General features: G+C 44.9%; 2 protein-coding genes across 4 annotated transcripts in view; one reads left to right on the top strand and one right to left on the bottom strand.

Annotated features, from left to right (window-relative positions):
• LOC119654383 overlaps positions 1 to 15,865 on the top strand; it is a 42,375-nt gene extending 26,510 nt beyond the window's left edge. The window contains exons 5-6 of the mRNA XM_038059751.1: positions 14,561 to 14,782; positions 14,848 to 15,865. Of these exons, the coding sequence (XP_037915679.1) occupies positions 14,561 to 14,782; positions 14,848 to 15,627 (1,002 nt within the window). The 3' untranslated portion in view covers positions 15,628 to 15,865. The remainder of the gene's footprint in view (positions 1 to 14,560; positions 14,783 to 14,847) is intronic.
• LOC119654382 overlaps positions 1 to 21,017 on the bottom strand; it is a 406,510-nt gene that overhangs the window by 202,095 nt on the left and 183,398 nt on the right. For all 3 annotated transcript variants that reach the window (XM_038059748.1, XM_038059750.1, XM_038059749.1), the window contains exon 8: positions 15,902 to 15,964. In XM_038059748.1, the coding sequence (XP_037915676.1) occupies positions 15,902 to 15,964 (63 nt within the window). The remainder of the gene's footprint in view (positions 1 to 15,901; positions 15,965 to 21,017) is intronic.

Below are 21,017 nucleotides of genomic sequence, written 5' to 3'. Positions count from 1 at the left end.
GAAATCACAACACCTCACACCTGAAGCATCTAACTTCCGCTTTCGATTTCTTTTTGTATTACGCTTTGCGGCCTATTTGGTAGTTTGAGCTTAGAGTGAGGCTAAATATCTCTCTTGGGAACGCTACTAATCATTATTCATGGAAACAGCTCCCAACTATCAACGTGACTTCAAGGATAGGAGGAAGTATTTCCGGCACTCCATATTGAGAAGCATCTGTTAATTTTCACATCATTACAACTTTTTCCTCAACACCATAAAACGCAACCCAGCCAGCATTGTAGATGACAATAATTTCAGATTTATCTCCGGCTCCTCACTGTATCTGGCCATAAATGTATCTAAACGGGAAATTCTCTTCCTAAAGCCGAACAAGCATTTAACTCGTAGATCCCATTAAAATTATTGCCAGCGAATCTATACCCCATTATTATTTTGCCACTATCACGATGCATTTGCAAAGTTCCGGAAGGGACCCATAAACCAGCTTCCTTTGCCGCAATATATTTTGTGCAATTACAATTTCCTACGAAGCCATTCAGACTCGAAAATTGTGTTCCGGTGATGGCAAATTGCCATGTAAGTCAGTGTTATATGCGCTTTTATATGCACTTGATAGGCAGACATGCATTGCAGCGACAGCAATGCATTTTCCCGATGACTTTCTTTTCTATGAGCCAAGAAACCAGATATTGGAAGTCAATGTGATACGCACAACATGCCGGCGCTTGCGTAATTGTTGGTATTACGCTAGGCCAAGTGGAAAGTGATAATTGACAGAGAAGTGATTTTCCTTGGCTGATTTTGGTGGAAAAGGCTTTGATTTTCTTTGGGATCGAGTTGGTCCTGATTCGTTGCAGAAGATCAGTCATTGATTTTGCCGATACTTTTAATTGGCAGCACCTTTTTAACGTTTTGTAGAAAAAATGGCAAGAAAAGTAGGTAATGCAGTGTAACAGAAAACCAACCCAGATATTTAGCGTGGTGATACTTGTAAACCTTAAGCTAGTCCTAAAACAGGTACTCAAAGACAGCCTTTCATGGAGTCGACCATACCGAGGGTATTGTCGCATCTATGTGAGCTACCTTTCTCCCAACGTTAAATACCTAAATAAGGTTATCAGAGCAGTATCACCCGCAGCTAGCAAAGCTCGGGCGGTGTCCAGTTTTCCGAGCACAATTGGAAAGAGCTAGGACGCGGTCAACATGATTCAATATGCACCGGAGTGCAGCCGCTCACGGGTTGCAAGCGCAGTTCGCTGCGGAGACTAAAGCCGATTTAGTACTCATCAGTGAGCACTACCAAAACAAGGACCCAGTTTCATGGCACCCTGACATATCAGGTACCGTTGCCATCTGGGTTCGGATCGGCGCCCTCCATACGGTTCTCACCCAAGGCGAGGGGACGGCTTTGTCTGGATTCGGTGTTCAGGGATAACGTTTTTTAGTGTCTATCTTACGCCGAATGAGACGATGCTGGACTTTCGATGCAGACTTGATGGTTTGGAGAACGCTATCTTAGGCACAGATGGGCGGATCCTGATCGGGGGTAACTTCAATGCTAGTGCACCTGAATGAGGCATGCCCCCCTCACACAGACTCCAGAGGGAAACGAATTCTGGAAATGGCGGTGAGAACAGGATTGGTAGTTCTAAACACCGGATCCACCCCAATTTTCCGACGCCCGGGCTGCGAGGGAAGCATTCCAGACGTAACCTTCGTGTCGGAATCAGTGGTGTCGTTGGTGGACGGGTGGCGAGTTCTCGAAGACTTCAATACATTGCCTTCGAAGTGGTGGGCACAAACTCCCGATGTGCGCCACCCTGTGCATGGAACGTCGCGAAAGTGAACACCGGGAGGTTTGTTGAAACCCTTGGAACAGGTAGGGCCGCGCTGGAGGCTACTCCTGGGGGCGATGGCGCTGCAGCCGACACTGTCGTAAATTCAGTTATGAACCAGATAACGATGGCCTGCGGAGCCTCCATGCCCAGTAGGGCATCAAGACGTGGCAAACCTTTTATGTATTGCTGGACAGTGGCAATTGCAGAGCTCCGGAAGGAGTGTCACAGGCCCCACCGCTTAATACAACGTCTAAGCGACCGGAAGGAGACATGTACCATAGTGACGGAGTACAAATAAACCAAAAGGAGACTCCGCAGCGCAATAAACAAGAGTAAAGCTCGCTGCTGGCAGGATCTGGCTTACAAACTGATAACCCCAAAAATCGGAGCTCTGTGGAAACCCTGTTCACTTAAGGACGAGCAGATGAACCGCATTGTAAGGGCACTATTCCCTGCGCAACCCGTATGGGACAATGACGTTGGCGCGGGGAGCGTAGAGGACTGTATACTTTTCTCTATAAAATAGCTGGAACAGGCAGTCCTCTCTAAGAAAAGCAAGAAGGCGTCAGGACCCGGATGGATGACTACTTATGGTTTCAACCTTGTACTGGAAAAAACCAAAGTAGTCATCCTGACTAAAAAGAGAATTCCCCCCTTGACTCAAAGATGAGCTTTTTTGAGCACATCAAAGCAGCAGCGAACAAGGCTGCAGTTGGAGTTTCGGCGTTAAGTAGGCTGATGGCAAACATTGGGGGTCCTACATCTAGCAGGCGACGTCTTCTGATGAGTTCAACGCAGTCTGTCCTGCTCTTCGGCGCAGAGGTATGGACTGACGCTCTTGGCAAGAAGGTATATAGTAAACTTCTCGCGGAAGTACAGAGACGAGGAGTTTTGCGGGTGGCGTCTACGTACCGCACTGTCTCTGAACTGGCCGTGACGGTGATCATGGGAGTGATCCCCGTTGCCCTTCTTGCTAAGAAGCGTCAAGCTATATACAAGCACAAGGGAGACGAGCCAAGGGAGGTGGTTGCTAATGAAGAACGGCAACGCACCCTAGGCGAGTGGCAGCTCTCTTGGCAAAAGCAAACCAGAGACAGATGGACTGCGCAGCTCATCAGCAGCGGATTGTGAGTTTTGCAATGGAGTTGTGGACGACGCCCATCACACTATTTTTTCTTGTGGAAGGTGAGCTGGGGTTCGTCAGCAGCTCTATTCAAACATAGGGGATCTCTCTCCAGACAACATTGTCGAAGAGATGCTGAGGGTTGCTGACAGGTGGAGCCGTGTTGCCCATTACATTGGAGTCCTTCTCATTGCTAACAATATAGAGCTCGACCGGAGGAGGAGCTGGATGGCAGGGGGTTCCTTGAACTGACAGTTCCCTTCCTCCTGTGCCCTCCCGTTGGTGAAAGGAATTCCCTGATTTGAAGGCTCCGCAAGGCGGGAGAGTTCGGGAACTAGCCCGAAGTAATGTGACAAACAGTTCCAGGCTAGCTCTCACGAGGGAGGGAGGTGTTTGGTTGGTAGTCCGACGACGTACCGAACCGGGAGTCCAGCACTGTGTGCGTAAATGCATTCACCTGCTCTACCCCAAAAAAAAAAAAGACCTAGTGGGTGAATCAATGAGGATCGTTGCTGATTGGATAAGCCTTGTGAAATTCACTACTTTCCGGAGTGATGTTGCGAAACTTTCGGAGCAGTGCACGAATGCAATGGTCAGCAACTTCCTCGAAAATTATTGAGAGAGTGTCATCTTGGCAGGTAGAAATCTCCCATGACGTATGTAACGAGGTTGTGGGGTCTATTAAAGTCTTGTTCTGTAAGTAAACCAGCAGCCCATAGTGAGACAGAAAGTGTGCGCCTAATATGGGGATGCTAATGTCCACTGAAACGAAACGCCACGAAAACATTTGGGGGAGTCCGAGACTCACGTCTACTTGCCTATAGCCATAGGTGCTGATGGGAGATGAGTTCACAGTAAATTTTGCGAGAATAACGAGGTACCGGGAAAACCGACACCTCAGCGCCCGTGTCGATCAGCAAGCAACATCTACTTAGGGGGCCGAACATTGTAAGGCGACGTGGTACTGCGCTTCGGGTAGCCGCCGCCGAGGTACCCAGCGAGCCTAGTTCTTGTTGCGCTGAACGTGCATCGCTTGAGCTATGTATTTCCGATGGTACCAACAAATCGTCAAGGCCGATGAGGGTCTCGGCCTACGAACCTGGTGGCGTCCGCCATAACACCCGCCAGCGCAAGTTGGGCCTCCAACTGGCAGAACCACGCAGCCGGATTGCGTCGAAAAAAGAGAGGCATCCTAACCGCGACTGCCGCCTCGCGTGACATATTCCTAGGTGATTCAGGGAGAGCGGAAACACACCGGAGCGGAAAAAGGCTGTGGCTCAACTGAATTTGGTAATATAATAATGGTGCCCCAGGCTCGCGCCTCTGCTGCACCGCCTGGGTTTTTATAATCAATTACTAAAAATTATAGTAATATACTATTATCAACTTTATTTGGAAAGATACCGGTATGGAGGATATTTCGGAGCCTACTTCTACCATATAGTAGCAGTCTCCTAATTTATTTGCAGATTTTTCGGTTGGGTAGTTACTGAGAATGGCTCCGTGAAAGAAATTATTTTTTCCGACCTCCCGCACGACCCCCCACCTTTCCAAACAAAATTCAAAACTAAGACCGGCTTCGGAAAGTACTAACCGAGACCTTTCATTTGATACCTCACATGATTATATTTGGTGAAAAAAAATGTACAGCCCCCTTTGGATAATGTAACTCACGATATGCATGAGTATTCACAATTCCCATCTTTCCAATTCCAATTCAGTGTCAATCGCTAGAACAGTTTCCGAGAAAAATGCGTGTGACAGACGAGCAGAAAGATGCCGGTGATATAGCACTTATTGTGGTTACAAAGCATCTCAAAGATGCTGAGTTGTATTGAAGCGAAGCAATCAGTGTTGTTAAGGCTTGTTTAGAGAGTAGTGGACTGGAACATCTCGAGGAAAAGACGAAGCGGTCGTCATTACTAGGTGCCGTAAGAGAAATTACGCCTGCATTAGAATCGAGAATCACATCATCATTTCCAAGCTGGCCATTAAATACTTTGGAGTGATGATAGACGGAAAACTCAATTTTAAGCAGCACATAGAGCAAACCTCCGAAAAAGCGTCCACCACGAGTATGACTCTGGCAAGGATAATACCGAAAGTAAGAGGACCGCGGCATACTTACAGGCTGGTCAAAGCCAGGGTGGTGAATTCTGCGTTGCTGTATGCAGTCCCAGTTTGGAGGAAAACTCTGCATGTTTTAGGCAATGTACTTAAACTGAATGAGGTCTACAGAAAAACCGCCTTAGGGGTGTGTTCTCCCTTCACGGCCATATCAGATGATGCAGCTTTCACCGATTGACATCCTGGCAACCGAGGTGATGAACATATATATAACACCAGGACCATCTCTCCTTTATTGAAAATGAAAAAAGCCGAAAGGGAGAGATCCATAAGCAGATGGCAACAACGATGGAACTAGTCAGAAAAGGATCGTTGGAGTTACAGGTTGATCCCTGCCATCGGCGAGCAGCTGGAGAGAAAGTATGGGCAATAACCAAAAAATTTTCCCGGAGAATGGTAACTTGCCAGGAGGATTGGGATGCGATTAATTCCACGATCGCAGTAATCCAGTATAAACTGCCAACATCAGAAGAAGTGAGGAAGGCGCGGTTACGAACCCCGCGGGAAGGCGGAAGGAGACCTGGCTAAAGTAAGCTAACTCCGTCCCGTGATATAGTACCTAATGGTGGTTCCACGGGGTAGGGCGGGGAGTCGGGGGTGGTTTTAGTGGGTAAAAATCCCACACTCTGGTTGGTACTACCGTTGTTGTCTCTATCCAGGAAGGCAGGTAAATAATACTGCTTGAACAACAGTGGCCGCAAAACCGTGCCAATTACCTAATGGAGAACGGTTCCTGTGGTTAAGTGGCTTTACTTAGAAAAAGGCTTTCCCTCCATAATTCTGGATGTCCAGGACGCGTTCTCTAGGATCTTCAACATGAAAGACGTAAGGCTGATTGGTCGGAATTTATTTGCGGACTCATGGCCGCGCCTATCTGCTTTTGGAATGAAAACCACTGGTGCGCTTCTACAAGACTGGCACGTATACGGCAGTGATACAGCTCCAGTAAATCTCGACATCTCGACGATCTCATCCTCGTTAATTACCGATTTGATAGTCTTGCACGGCTGGGGCAGCTACATACACTCTGAGCAAGGCACTGGCTCTCGCTTCTCGCTGGGAGGGAAGTGTCCCTCAAATAGCAGCTCCAAGATTTCATCAGGAGATTCCGTCCAGAAGCCTTCCCACTTTTTAAGAAAGGAAGGCTATCTTACTAAGATTTACGAGAAACCGCTTCAAATGACGAACACGAGGGGGGAAACAGTTGTTAGACTTCATGTCAGTGAACCTGTAGAAGATAGTACAAACGGACCTAATGGTAAACAATTCCATAATTTTGTGGAATTTTGACAATTCCAATTCGAATGCCCTTCAGAGCATGACCCATACCCGTCTTCAATACATTACAATAAACCACGCTGGTCGGTCTGACACTCGAATTAAAGAACGAATGTGAAAGAGCTGAACAGAAAATGAAGTAGCTTCAATACCTCAGGCAAATCTTTTTGGAAAAAGGCTGGAGTAGAAAGGATTCGCGTTGTTCGGATAAGATCACTTGTCCAAGTCTGCCGCATGTGCGTTACCTAAACTGAGAATCCCAAAACCTTTTGCAAAGGAGACCTTGGAAGGTGGCTTTAAGGTGAACAAGATCCACCACAATATCAGAGAAAAACTGGTTCAGAAGAGAATATGCCAACAGTGATGAAACGAAAGAGATTCCCAAGACGATATTAGGCTTCAAAGCGGAACAGACAGAAAATATAAATTATTACTGAAAAGATAAGTAATAATAAAAAAAATTAAAAAAAAAAGATTCAATAAAAAGTTTTGAACGGAAATTTAAATTTTTTCCTGATAGGTGTGGCATATCCACAGTTTTTAGGCCGTTTTTATACAATCCGTTATGATTTAATAAAAACTATATGGAAATTGCAATCAGATTAACATATAAAAGATAAACAAACGATTTCGCATGCACAAGAAAAACAATCTCCAATTCAAAACGGCCAAAATTGAATTTGATATATCCATTGAAACTTTAGATATGCGCATTTGATTGTGGTTTTTCTCCGCTGAAAACCACACGCATCGTAGCTTTTAAATATTGTTGAGGACCTGATAGAGCCAAACCCCCAAGTTTTCGACCCCATTCAAAACACGAACTCCAAACTATACATTCGGAACTGAGGTGAAGTTTTTGCATCTGAATGAAATTTCAAGGATGAAATATTTAATTGTCACGTTCTGTTTGTACATGGAGGCTCGAATATCTGCAATCGCTTCATTCAGATACAAGTTGAGATACCGACGTATAAAAGATATTTTAAAAAGATATCAATCTTGTCTTTTTTTGTGCGTTTGTCGGTTCGAAAGTTATGCAGTTTTCGCTTGGAAATACCGCATAAAACAATCACAAACGGATATGTTCCGATAAAATGGATAAAAACTTTTCGAGGCTCAATTTTGATTATGAAACATCTTTTTTTGGTCTGTTGAGATACTTCAGTGAAAGGAGGCGGCATATCTAGACTGATTTATTTTATTGAAATTTACTCCGGATTTTCAATGGCATAGCTAATTATGACGGATGTATGGAGTAATGGGAGTACTTTCTACACATGACTTGTCCCTGCTTTTTCTCGGGGTTTTTGCACGATTAATTCCACAAAGTACCCGTCTGATTTGGAAGCAAAAAACAAATTCAAATCAAATACTACTGGCTCTCCTAATGTTTTCCCTATAATGACAGGGTCAAACGTGACCAGAAATAGTATGTAATCCGCTCCGGAGTTGCACTAATTTTTTACAATTCATCAAATTTCGCAGATGCATTTTATAAGAAAACGTGCCGTTTTAGATATGCAAATCAAATTGGGAAATGCAGACATCTCAGCGACAGCCTTGAGATGTCTTTAATGTCGGATTGAGATAATGGTTACTGACATTTGGGGGCTGGGGTGTGTAAATCTCTTGTTTGAAAGTAGAAAGTGATTGTGTTTTAATGAGTTCATCTGAGATGGATTATTAAGTAGCTGATTTACAAGCTGAATTCAGAGCGAGGTAGCGAGGATTCAATGACAAATTTTTTTAGGCTGTTGCTCAAAGAAAGGGTATTTGCACATGTGATGTCATGGTTCATGGAAACGTCCTAGAGTTTAGTGCGATCGACGTGTCAGAGACACTATACGTGCTGCAAACTCATGAAAATCTCTCCACTCGTTGAAGACTAGTTTGTTAACACATTTCCGTATTTCCGCCAAAAAACTCCAGAAAAAAACCCTGCATATTGGCGCAAAATTTGTCTTTCTTCCAGGTGGAGACCTCTCCATTTAATGAGAAATTATTTACCCCTCATATTTGAAGTGATAAAGGCGTGTTATACCCCTAGTCCAAAGCAACATTATCACCTCCATTACCGCGAGGCGCCGTTCATTGTCCTTCATAGTCAGCCAATACTCCGAACCATAAAGGTCAGAGAAGGTTATCGGTAAATTGCAGGATCTTGATCGGTTTGGGAGTGAGTATAAGGATGACTCCTGTAAATGCTAAAGATAATATGCCAGGTGGCGTGGAGCCCTATGGGATTCCAATAGAATTGACATTGTGCACAATAGATTAGTCCAAAATTCCTGATATGCTATTTCCGCTTTCTAATCAATTCCTCCAGTGATACAACAGTATATAAACGAAATCAGATGCCCATCTCTACACTGTAACCACTCCAAGTCTAATGCACAATTATCCTAGAAATGCCTTTGTGAATTATCTGAAATAAGACCGCCTAAAACACCTTCCGCCCACAACGATGGGATTGGTTTCTTCAGCTATTTCAGTGCATAGTATTGCAATACAGGATTGTCCTTATAGGACCGAGGGCGGCAATATTTGCATGACCTATTTCATGCAGACATGTCAGAGGGCTGTCGCGCTGCAAGGGACTTTAACTTTCGCAAACCTATGCACACCCAAGCGTCACACACCGCTTTTGCAATATCTCTAAACAAAAGATCGTAGTGGTGATCTGATCTTGCGGTACGAATCCTTTACGAAGAGCTCTGATACAGACGAATTATGCGGATACCTAACCTAATGACAAGTGCTCAGCGCAAATCGCTCATCTGGAATATTTCTGTGTAAAATTTGGCATATGGTTTCTTTATTAGGTTCAATTTTTTTCGATGATGCCCAAACGTTAACAGATGATCTGATCAGTATATCTGACCAGTGGTCATGTCCAAAAAATTCTTCATGCGACCCATTCGTAGCTTTCTTTTTCTGCTGTCTTCCAGCACAGCTAGAACACTTGTATGCAATGGTCCGCACTGTTCATTTGAGTTGGTTGCATGCATGCATTTCCAAAACAAAAATGTATCGCCTGTTACATCCACTAGTGCCTCCCATTCATAATAGTTCCATCTAAACCATCGGAATTGACGGAAGATGTGAGAAGTCAATCTAGTTACTACTGTCTTGGCTTTTGGTCTCGACCCATTTTACGGAACTGGCTGAGACAGATCGGGTACTTCGGTAAACCCGTAATTTAGGAAGAGGTAAATAGTCGAGATTCGTCAATTTTTTTCATCCTAGATTACCGAAGACAAAAGATGGCAGATCTGCTCACTTACCGGAGACAACAAAGCTACAGTATGGGACAACGCTATAAAACTGTCCGCGTAATCGATCATCCCCCTCAACTCCAAATTCACGTCGAAATCACGCTGTCCTGTGGCGCTTCAATAAGGGTAAGAGAATGCTCTAGGGGGATATGTAGGGATATGTGGGAAACCGAGTTTATACGGGCAGAACTCAAATTCCTAATACAACAAGAGCATAGGTTACGCAGCTAGTCGCTTTGTGTGGGCAAAAAAAGCGGTATATTCGCAATCAAGTTGGACAACGGGGAGACTAACACAGGGGGGTGGTGCTTGTTAGAAGCATTCGCCCAGTTAGATATAATCTAGGCCAGTGAACGTGATGTAGACACCTACCGGCAGCAGGGAGTCCGGTTCAATTGTAGATCTGACTTTTCTCAGCCCTGCGCTGGCACGTAATATGTCCTGGCAAGTGAGCGAAAACCAACAGGCAATCACCTTTGAATTTGGGACGAAGCAACCGGGAGGAGAGCTCCACCCCGAAACCCGATATTCAAAAGAACGCCAAGATGGTCTGCAAAAGCCATGGATGAACAAACATTCATGGAGGCGTGGTTAAACCAGCTCAGCAAAGCAGGCACCTCCACGGATAGCGCACTCCATCCCACACAATGCATCACTAAAGCATGAGACACGACAATGCCTAGAAGATGCTCATTCTGCACTAGAAGACCCAATTGTTCGTGGAATACTGAATTGACCAGCCATCGACCGATTTGCCACCGAGCCAGACGAATGGCTCGATCAAGGGTAAAACGAGCATGCCTATAAGGAAGCCCGGAAGAACCTCAAGCTCGCCATCCAGCGGAGCAAACGGGAATGTTTTAAGGAGCTCTGTTCGCAGGCGGACCCTAAACCCATAGGGTAGTACCTATAAAATCGTGACAGGGCGATGCAGAGGCCATTCATCTCCGCAGATCACGTGCCCTTCCTTCTTGTTAAAAATCATCCAGGGGTTCTTTTCCCAGCAAGATGGGGGTATAACACATTCCAGCGACCCTTGAATATGACGCCGATTTCGGCAGTCACCAGGATCGAGCTGCTGGAGATCCGCGATCGAATAGGCGACAGCAAAGCCCCGGTACTGGACGGCATACTAAGCAAGGACAAAGTGAGTGATGCTGCCTAAGTTTGATAAACTTCCAGAGGAACCGTTCTCCTACAGACCCATATGTCTTCTAGACACTATGAGGTAGGTAATTTACAACAGATTACTCCCAATCTGCGGGAAAGGCAGTATGGGTTCCGTAAAGCCAGATCAACCAATGATGCCATCAAAATGGTTACAGGTTTGGCCGAAAATGCAATTTACGGAAGGGGTTGTACCAGCAAATATTGCATGGTGGTGACCCTAGTCGTAGGGAATGCATTCAAGTTGGCTAATTGGAACCTTATACAAACGTTTCTAGAGACGATTGGTGCTTCCACCTTTGTCGCTGCTATTGTCGATAGCTACTTGCGAGAGCGATCGGACGGAAACAGGGAGTGCGCTGCTGCCACGGATATCCCACAGTGCTCTGTACTGGGCCCACTACTGTAGAACATCATGTACAATGATGTACATAAGCTTCCGGTTCCGGAGGAAGCCACGGTAGTGGGTTACGTCAACGACGACGATTGTGATCGCGAAGTTGTACTCAAACGAAGCAATCAGTGTTGTTAAAGCTTGGTTGAAGAATGCTGGACTGGCATTCGCGGAGGAAAACACGGAAACTAACGAAAAATAACTAAGCGCCGCAAAAGAGAAATTTCCGCTGTATTAGAATTGAGAATCATATCATCACTTGCAAACTGGCTATCAAATGCTTGAGAGTGATGATAGATGGAAAACTTAACTTTAAGCAGCACACAAAGCGAAAAAGCATCCACCACGAATATGACTCTGGCAAGGATAATACCGAACGTAGGAGGCCGCGGCATTCTTACAGGCTGTTCATAGCCAGGGTGCTGAGTTCTATTATGCTGTATGGCGTCCCAATTTGGAGAAAAGAGCTGCATGTTTTAGGCAATACACATAAACTGAGTACGATCTACAGAAGAACCTTAAGGGTATCTTCTGCCTTCTGGACCGTCTCAGATGATGCAGCGTTCGACATCTCGGGAATGATGCTGATTGACATCCTGGCAGACGAGATGCTCAACACATATCAAAAAAGCCGAAAGGCGGAGATCCATAAGTAGTCAGCATGGGACCAGTCAGAAAAGGGTCCTGGCAGTCCCAGCGCAGGCCGACTCCTTCTATCAGGGAGTGACTAAAGAGAAACGATGGGGAGATCAATTATAATTTCACCCAGTTTCTCATCGGCCATGGACGATATCTTCAATGCCTGTATAGGTTTAAATTCGACACCTCTCGTAATTGTCCGAACTGCGACGGGGTCCCAGAGGACTCAACGCACGTATTCTTTCAATGTCCGAGGTTCTTGTAAGAAAGGAACAACCTAGAGGAAACTCCAGATGAAGTGGTATGAGCGGAAATTTGGCTATGAATGGCAAATGGAGTTGGGCGGGGTTTTAGTAAGTAAAAATCCCACATTCTGGCATGTCCAGGCCTTGGAACCGGAGGACCTTCTAGAACATCAGAAAGAATGTGTCAAAGATGGTGATAATCATTCCAGCATTTCAGCGCTGTAGCCCAAGTTGATTTGTTCCTGGTAGTTCTAACAAGCGATAGCGACTTGAAACACCAAGGGAAAAGGAAATGAAGTCGACCAAATAAATAACCAAGGCTTGCGACGAAACCACAAAGAGATGAAGTTTGCTTCTGTGTGGACGGCATGGAAACTAGCGACTAGCGGAACTAAAAAATTGTAACGTTTAGGTTGTCTTACCTTCGACTTTCCTGGTCGTTTGCCCGAAGTCTGGAGGAAAGTGGGATTATTGAGAAAGAAGAGATAAGATTTTTTTTGTTTGGAATATGAGGGATCTTAAGTTTGCATCTACTTGGTGTTGTCCCTGGCTATATGGACAGCAACTTATTCTCACTTTTTTTATCAACGGACCCCTAATTTTGGGCATAGAACCCAAGTAGTCAAAAAATAGGAAGAGAGATAACTAACGGTCGACGACTTAGGTGCACAGTACAGTTAATAGCTTACCTTTCTGGAGAGACTTTTACAGTGCGATACGAATGATGAGTTAAAAACGTACATCGTTGGAGCAAGAATTCGTCAGTTATCAATATTAGGATCTCGTTTGCGAAACGTGGTGCGAAATGAAGTGCTCAGCTTTCACGTATCACAGGACGCAATGATGATCGGTTTAACAGGCAACTACTACGATTACTGCACCCTGAGTACAGGTACAGTGCAACGTAATGAAGACATATCCTATTTGTACCCTTGAACCGTGGCTCCCGATTGTAGAAGGTTACCTGGTTGGAACGTCTTTATCATCAATAGTTCGAGTGGAGAGCACGATGTCGCCTTGAAATTGTTCAATTGGTCGGGGATGATAATCGATCCATGGTATATTTCAAGAGGAACTTAGATTACGATAATGCAAGGATGGCGTTTAATATGGAGTTGAGAGAAGTCGATAATATAGATAGGAAGGAGACAATGGCTAATGATAAAACATATATGCAGGTTCGGTTTGGCTAGGCTTCCTGACTGCCGTGAATGGAGGCCTCTAATTATACGAAGCTTCGCTATTCGGGATTCGTGGAGCAGAGAAGCATAATCAGAAAAGCACTGGAATTTATGTTGATCCCCTTCTTGCCATCGAGGAAATGGTTAAGTCAGAATAGGAATATCAAAAGCGAAACAATAATGAAGGCCCAAAAATGGTTTTGCTGGACCACGCTCAGAACGCTCGCGAGCAAAGTGAATGCACTAGTTCAGACCGAATTTCCGTTCATGTGAAGCAATATTTCGGAGTGATAAGAGAACCACTAAGGGAAGGGAAAGATCCCGAGACAAGTACTGAAAGGCAGAGCCGATGGCAGCCGACCAAAAGCCAAAGAAACGCTGGGAGGACTCAACAGATTACAGATCAATTCTAAGATTTTCTAACTGAAGAACGCGGTCTTTGGATCGAGATAATTGGAGACGATACAGCCGGGAGGCCAAGGTTCAATTTCTGCTGTAGAGCGATCGAAGAAGGGGACCACTATCTGCTTTGTAGAGTAAGCTACCAACACCCTCCTTCCTTAGTTGCGTTTACGAAAAGCACGATGTGAACTATTTACCTTAAGTCAAACTTTCCTACCTTCAGATACATCTGGATATTTCTGAGCCAGTAAACATATGTTTAACTAGAATATCCTATCCAAGCCGGAGAGAAAAAATCAAACCAAACGAGGACTGCGTTCCCCCGGCACTGTAGTTATAATTGCGGAAATCCAAACGTGAATTCCATATATTTTCAGTTCCCCGAGGGATAATGCGTATTCTTTTGTCGTCCTTTGCATTTGTGCCTTCATTTGAGAATCTTCTCTCATAATTATGTTGGAAATTTAAGAAGCACGAATACGTGAAGGTCTTGTTGAAAGCGACCATGTTTCCACTAATTTCAGACAGCTCCAGGTCATCTTTTTACTGGTTTATACCACCTCCGAGCAGTAATAAATACTTGGCTCCGTGGACAGTAAACAATAATTTATAGTAAATTTTTCACGTTATCATAATTGCTGTAGGCAAACATGAATCTTGGCTCGACTAGTTAATTTCTCATCAAAATCTTGTCAGTAATTCATCAGCGCGACATCTAGACGAGTGAGACGTATCTGAGATTGGAATTTTATCAACATCGTGCCAATAAATTGTGTCTGTGACACGACTTATTAGCATTTAAAAGAAATTTCCCTTTCATTATATTCTGCATATGTCTTATCGTCCAAATCATTGGATCTAAAGAAATCCGTCTTTTCATTGCAGCTCGTTGGCCACGGCATCGCATCGAATGGTTTGGCTTTCTCAGGAGGTCCGTCGATAACTGGAAAAACTGCTGATAGTCTTCACTTCGAACTAACTCTGCTACAAATCTACAAAGTTGCATTGAGTGCTGGAAAAGCCCATCGCGATCATAAACATCACCACGTCCATCAGTTCGATCACAATGGACCAATTAGTACAACTCCACCACCACCTCCATCACCGGTAAGTTTTTTGAAGGCAAAGGATTAGTAGTGATTAAGATAATGAAATTGATTGATATTTTTCAGCCAACAACGCTATCACCAAATCCACTTTTGGCCAATGGACAGTTCCCATCGCGAATCAGAATTAATCTGGCTGGAGCCCAACCCAACCAGCAACCAGCACCTACTCCAATTCCCTCACAGGTCATAGGTGGTGCTGTCCCAAAACCACAAAACCCCTTGTTGAGTACCAATTTCGTTAATGGACAATTTAACACTGGAGATCGCCTTCTATCAGAACAGTTGAGCGCCGCATTTGCACCTGCAGGATCAGGACGTACCTCACAACAAGCCCCAGTCACATTCCCAGGACAATCAGGACAGTCACAACAAGCTCCACCCACCTCATCCACTGGATTTGTTAGTATCGGTAACGGACAAGCCATCCGTTTCGTGGAAAACGACTCCACACGATTCCTTTTCAAACGTAGTGCGGAGACTAAATCAGATGCTGGTAAAGCTAGAAGTGACAGGAAATTGAACAAGCGTGGTCTAGTCATGTTGGACGATGGGTCCATTGTGGATGATTCTCTACTTGCGACCACATATGAGTTTGAAGGTCTGGCCCAATTCGGATTGCCTGCATTCAAGGAGGACCTTCAGAAGCGAATGAATATCGAGGACGAAATCAAGGAACACGACCGGGAGCCAGCCGAGGATGAAGTTAAGGCAGTGATGGAAGTTTGCACTTCGTGCGATATCGAGCCATTCAAGGGAGCCGTGGCGCTCACATGGAAGAATCTACGCGTCTCCCTGGATGGAGCTCTCAAGGGACGAAGTGTCGGTGGATGTGGCTACTTCTAGGGAATGTTGGCCGCTGCCATCTAGTCGTCCATCGAAGCACATTTTGTTCTCATTCGCGGTACTACCCTGTCATGCAGCGACACCCCAAGTTATTATTTCCATGTATTATTTATTGTATAGGCTTCGGGGGTCGGCTGCATCTTAGCAGTCATTGTAAACGTTAAGCGCCATGTTATTTTAATAACAGCATTTTTTTTACATATTTCTATATGAAATAATTTAAAGAATTTGAGTTTTATTTTCAAACTAATACGTGGTTTCACTCGGGACTTACCTTTGATTTGTGGATATGTTGATGTTGATATTCCGAGTCGAATTCAGGCTCGCTGAAGTAACTCTGCAATGAGAAGGTGAAAAGGCGTGAATAATTGACGAGATTAAAACTTAAATTGGAAAAGTGCAAGGAAAAACTGCAGCATGGAACGACACCAGCAAATCTGCAACTTGGCGAGCAAGTGGAACTGGTCTTTCAGAAATTATGATCTCCAACGTGCTTACGTAAGGCTACCTCATCAACGGGACGGTCAGAAGCCCGATGAAACTCGGTCAAGTTTTGAAATTCCATAAATACTGGTCGTTATCCGAACACTGACCAACCACAACAGCTTCCACCTTGCCCCAAAGTTTCAAATCAACACCAGAAAACTGTTTGAAATATTTATGCAAATTGCTACGTGCCACAACCGCAATTTAAATCCAACTAGAAAAATTGTTCAGCACAAGAAAAAAAAAATTCAAATAATTTCAGAAATGCATTCATGGCAGTTGCAGCGGCACGCAAACGACCCCGAGAATGGCTTCGCTGAAGAGAAAACAACAGAACCAGCACCAGCCCAGGCCATTCAAACTTGGCCGCTAATTGAATGAATGATTGCCAGGTTTTCGGCTTTAAATGGACTCCCTAATTAAAATCGACATAAATAAATTGTATTTCTGCTTACAATTCGCCTGACGGCACCTTGGTAAAAACACAAACTCAAACAACCCAGTTCAAGTGCTCACCAACTGGTTGAGCGAATTGGGTCAGGGGAACGAGTGAAATGCGAAGAATTTCAAGGAGAACAGGAGTTTGAGGATGAAAGTTGTGTTTATTTTGGAAGAGAAATTTAGAAAGTTTTATTGGCTTTTTCGAGCGACACAAAATAACCGTTGGTTGTTTGAAAAAGTTTTGAGAGACTTGCGATAGTTGAATAGTGAATGAATGTTGCTGGCAACACGTACTGGAGTGCTAAATGGCACCTGTCAAATTTAGTATGCAACGTTGAGTCTATCCGTCAACAAGTTATTTTCTGGGTCGCTTGATGGAAACAGAAATTCATACGCAATACTTTGCTTTCCAGAAATGTACACAGGAAAGCTACCGTTTAAGGTACTTTTCTAATACGATGAGATGAAAATCGTAAGTAATCGTAAGCTTTCATGTGCAGAAACTTTAAACACGTTTTTCTCGAAACTCCTTTTTCCCACCTGGCGTAGATTATTTAAAATAAACGGCTAATCCGATATGGCCAACATTTTTACTGTATAGTTTATCAAAAAAGATTGAAAGTAGATTACCACTCCTTTCGCCTTCAAAACCCAGAAACTTAGTCGTAATAGTCCTCCATCATCGAAAACTAAACTTTCCAGTGTTAGTTTCGAAAGTATTCCTATGCTCATGAGTAAGCACATATTGGGAGCTCGTAGAGAAATTATAAATGAACAGAGAGGACCTTGCTTTTTCTATTTATTTATTTAGGACAATAAACAATTTACTTAGTTAATTTAATTTTATATTTTCGTTATCCATACCCAAGACCAAATAAACTAGCAAAACAGAGGAGCCAGGCTGCGGTCTATTTAGCCAGTGGAAACTTTTTAAACCGGAAAAAGGAGATATATTTTTTGTTCCGCAAAAGGTACATCGAAGATTTAGAGGAAGCAAAACATAAGTCTAATAGGATCCTGTAACGGTTGCGGAAGGATAGGTTGAGAGTATGCAGCTGACGGTTTTTCTTTAACTAACACGAACAAGTGAATTCAACCTGGATTGACTGGAGGGCGAGGCGATTGACATTGTGGGATTGGGATTAAATCAACGCCAAGACCGTTTAGTCACGAGCCAGATCAGTCAATATTGGTGTAAAACTTGGTCCCCTTCCTTCAAATCATCAACAACTGCAATCTGTAGCGAAGATTAGACTTGACTCTTGTTTGCTTAACCCGACAGGTGTGAGTTACGATCTATGTATATACAATGAAAGGATCTCTCGAAGTTACATCGAGAGTAGAAATCCGTACTGGTCTGAAGGGGCTGTTGTGGGACTACCAAAAGCGCAGGCAGCAAAGATGTTGTTGGCGGCCGGAAAGGTTCGGATTGGATGGATTCTCAGCCGTTTAAGAGAACAAATTTCACTAAAGGGGTGCTTTAAATGCCTCATATTCGGGCACTTCGCGAAAGCATGTACCAGCAGCATTGGTCGATCCGATCGATGCAGAAGGTGTGGGGAGGAAGGCCATATTGCCAGAGAGTGCAATAGGGACTCCAAATGCCTATTGAACGAAATAACGGAGGGACAGGATAACCGGCATATTGCCGGAAGTGGTAAATGTCCGGAATTTGGGCTAGCGCTCACTGCAATGACAAAATAAGGTTTATTCAAATAAACCTGAATCATTGCAGAGTCGCTCAGGATTTACTTGAGCAGACCACGTTCGAATCTGAGATGGAAATTGCCACCATAAATGAACCGTATAGAAACCGTCACGGTAGCGTATGAATCACATATTCGACGGGTCGAGCGGCAAATCTACGCTGTTACGCCCCACAAAGTTTGACACTGTCTGAATTCCAGGAAATCGTTGATTGTTCTCGACGCAAAAGGGCGAAGTTTAAAGGTGATTGCTGGTGATTTCAATGCTTGGGCCCGTGAGTGGGGTAGCAGGGAATCAAATATTAGGGGGCGCAGTTTATTAGAAGCTTTTGCACAGATGGACTTGTTGGCTAACGAAGGTGCTGTAAACACTTTTCAGAAAGGAGGGTCAGGCTCGGTCGTAGACTTGACCTTTGTCAGCCCTGCGCGGACGCCTGGAATGTCCTGGTGCGCTACAACACAGCGATCACCAGGCAATCTTCTTTGAGACGTGCGTCGAGCCACAGGGCAAAGAGCTATCATGCCCGAACCCGAAGAAGATTTCAGGCTGGTCTGCAAAATCTTTGGATGAGCTGACTTTCATAGAGGTGAGCTCAACCTGATAAAGCAGGCGCCTCTGCGGAAAGAGCCGGCCATTTGGCTCAATGCATCACCAAAGCATATGACGCGCCCATGCCTAAGAGGTGATCATTCCCCAGTAGAGGACCAAACTACTCGTGGAGTGATGAGCTGACCGGCCTTCGATCGATCCGAACCAGAAGAGCGGCTCAGAGGGCGGTAGGTAGAGCCGATCAGGGGCAAAAACAGTGCGTCTATAAGGCAGCCCGCATCGCCATCTAGTGAAGCAAGAGGAAATGCTTTAAGGAGCTCTGTTCAGAAGCGGACGTAAACCCGTGGGGGAGTGCTTATAGAATCGTGATGGGACGATTCAAAGGCCGTTCTTCCCCGCAGATCACGTGTCCCACCCTCTTGCTGAAAATCATCCAGGGGTTATTCCCCCAACAAGAGGAGAGCACCGACACATTCCAACCACCTCTGAATGTGACGGTAATTGCCCCAGTCACTAGAGACGCGCTGCAGGAAATCTGCAGCAGAATAGGAGGCAATAAAGCGCCGGGCCTGGACGGAGTACCGAATAAGGCCCTTAAGCTTGCCGTGAAATCCAGGCCGGACCTGTTCGCTGAGTTGTTCGAAGCGTGCATGACCGAGGGGATATTTCCAGCGGCAGGGAAGCGGCAGAAGTTGGTACTTCTGCCTAAACCTGGTAAATCTTCAGGTGAACCACCCGCATACCGAGCCAGATGTCTTTTGGATACTGTGGGGAAAATGTTAGGCCTTTCAGATCGACAGTATGGGTTCCGTAAAACCATTGATGCCATCAAATTGGTTACTAGTTTGGCCGAAGATTCAATCCACGGAGAGGGTGGTACCAGCAAATATTGCGTGGTAGTAACCCTGGATGTGGAAAATGCATTCAATTCGGCCAATTGGAATCTAATACGGAAATCCTTAGCGAAGGTTGGTATTCCCACCTATCTCGCTTCTATCGTCCATAGTTATTGAACTGAAAGAAGGCTCTGGTATTACACTGATGATGGACCCCAGGAATACGTTGTCTCCGGGGGTGTCCCACAGGGCTCCGTATTGGGCCCAATATTGTGGCACATCATGTACAACGATGTACTTAATTTTCCCTTTGTGAGGGAGGCCAGAGTGGTGGATTACGCTGACGACTTATCGCTGGTTGTTGTCGCAAAGCGTCTCGAAGATGCTGAGTTATACTCAAGCGAGGCAATCAGTGATGTTAAAAGTTGGCTAGAGAGCTCTGGTCTGACACTTGCGAAGGAAAAACCAGAAGCGGTCCTCATCACTAAATGCCGGAAGATAATCATACCTGTATAAGAACCGTGAATCATATCATCACTTCCAAGCCGACCATCAAATACTTGGGGGTAGTGATAGACAGGAAGCTCAGCTATAGGCAACACGTGCAGTATGTTTGCGATAAATCATCCACTGCTAGTGTGGCCCTGACGAGGATGATGCCGAACGTGGAAGGGCCAAGGCATAGCTCTAGGTTTCTTATGGCCAGAGTGGTGACCTCAATAATGCTCTATGCGACCCCAGTTTGGAGGGTGGCGTTGCGGATATCAGTTAACACTAACAAACTGAGTGCAGTCTGCAGGAGGACAGCCCTGAGGGTATGCTCAACCTTCAGGACTGTCTCAGATGATGCAGCATTCGTCATCTCTGGAATGATGCCGATTGACATCTTGGCAGATGAGATGGCGAATATATACCATGCGAAGCCAATCTCTCCCTTATTGCAGACGAAGAAGGCTGAGAGGGAGAGATCCATAAATAGATGGCAAGAGCGGTGGGAACGTTCGGGAAAGGGTCGGTGGACTCACAGGCTCATTCCTGCCATCAAAGAGTGGTTGGAGAGACGACACGGTGAGATTAATTATAATCTCACCCAGTTTCTCACGGGACATGGAGGATATCTCCAATACCTTCACAGGTTTAAATTGGAGACCTCACCCGACTGTCCAAATTGCGATGGAGTCCCAGAGGACCCAGAGCATATATTCTTCCACTGTCCGAGATTTGTGGAAGAAAGGAGGAATCTAAAGGAGACTCTAGGAGAGGTGCTGGTACCAGAAAATCTGGTGCCGAAAATGCTAGCACATCAAGAGAATTGGGATGCGGTCAACTCCATGATCGCATCTATCCAAAATAAACTGCGAAAAGCAGAGG

This window comes from Hermetia illucens, chromosome 4 (assembly GCF_905115235.1).
Source record: "Hermetia illucens chromosome 4, iHerIll2.2.curated.20191125, whole genome shotgun sequence".
In the NCBI taxonomy this organism is placed as follows: Eukaryota; Metazoa; Arthropoda; class Insecta; order Diptera; family Stratiomyidae; genus Hermetia; species Hermetia illucens.
Note: the sequence above shows the minus strand (reverse complement) of the source record. Positions and strands in the feature narration are given on the sequence as shown.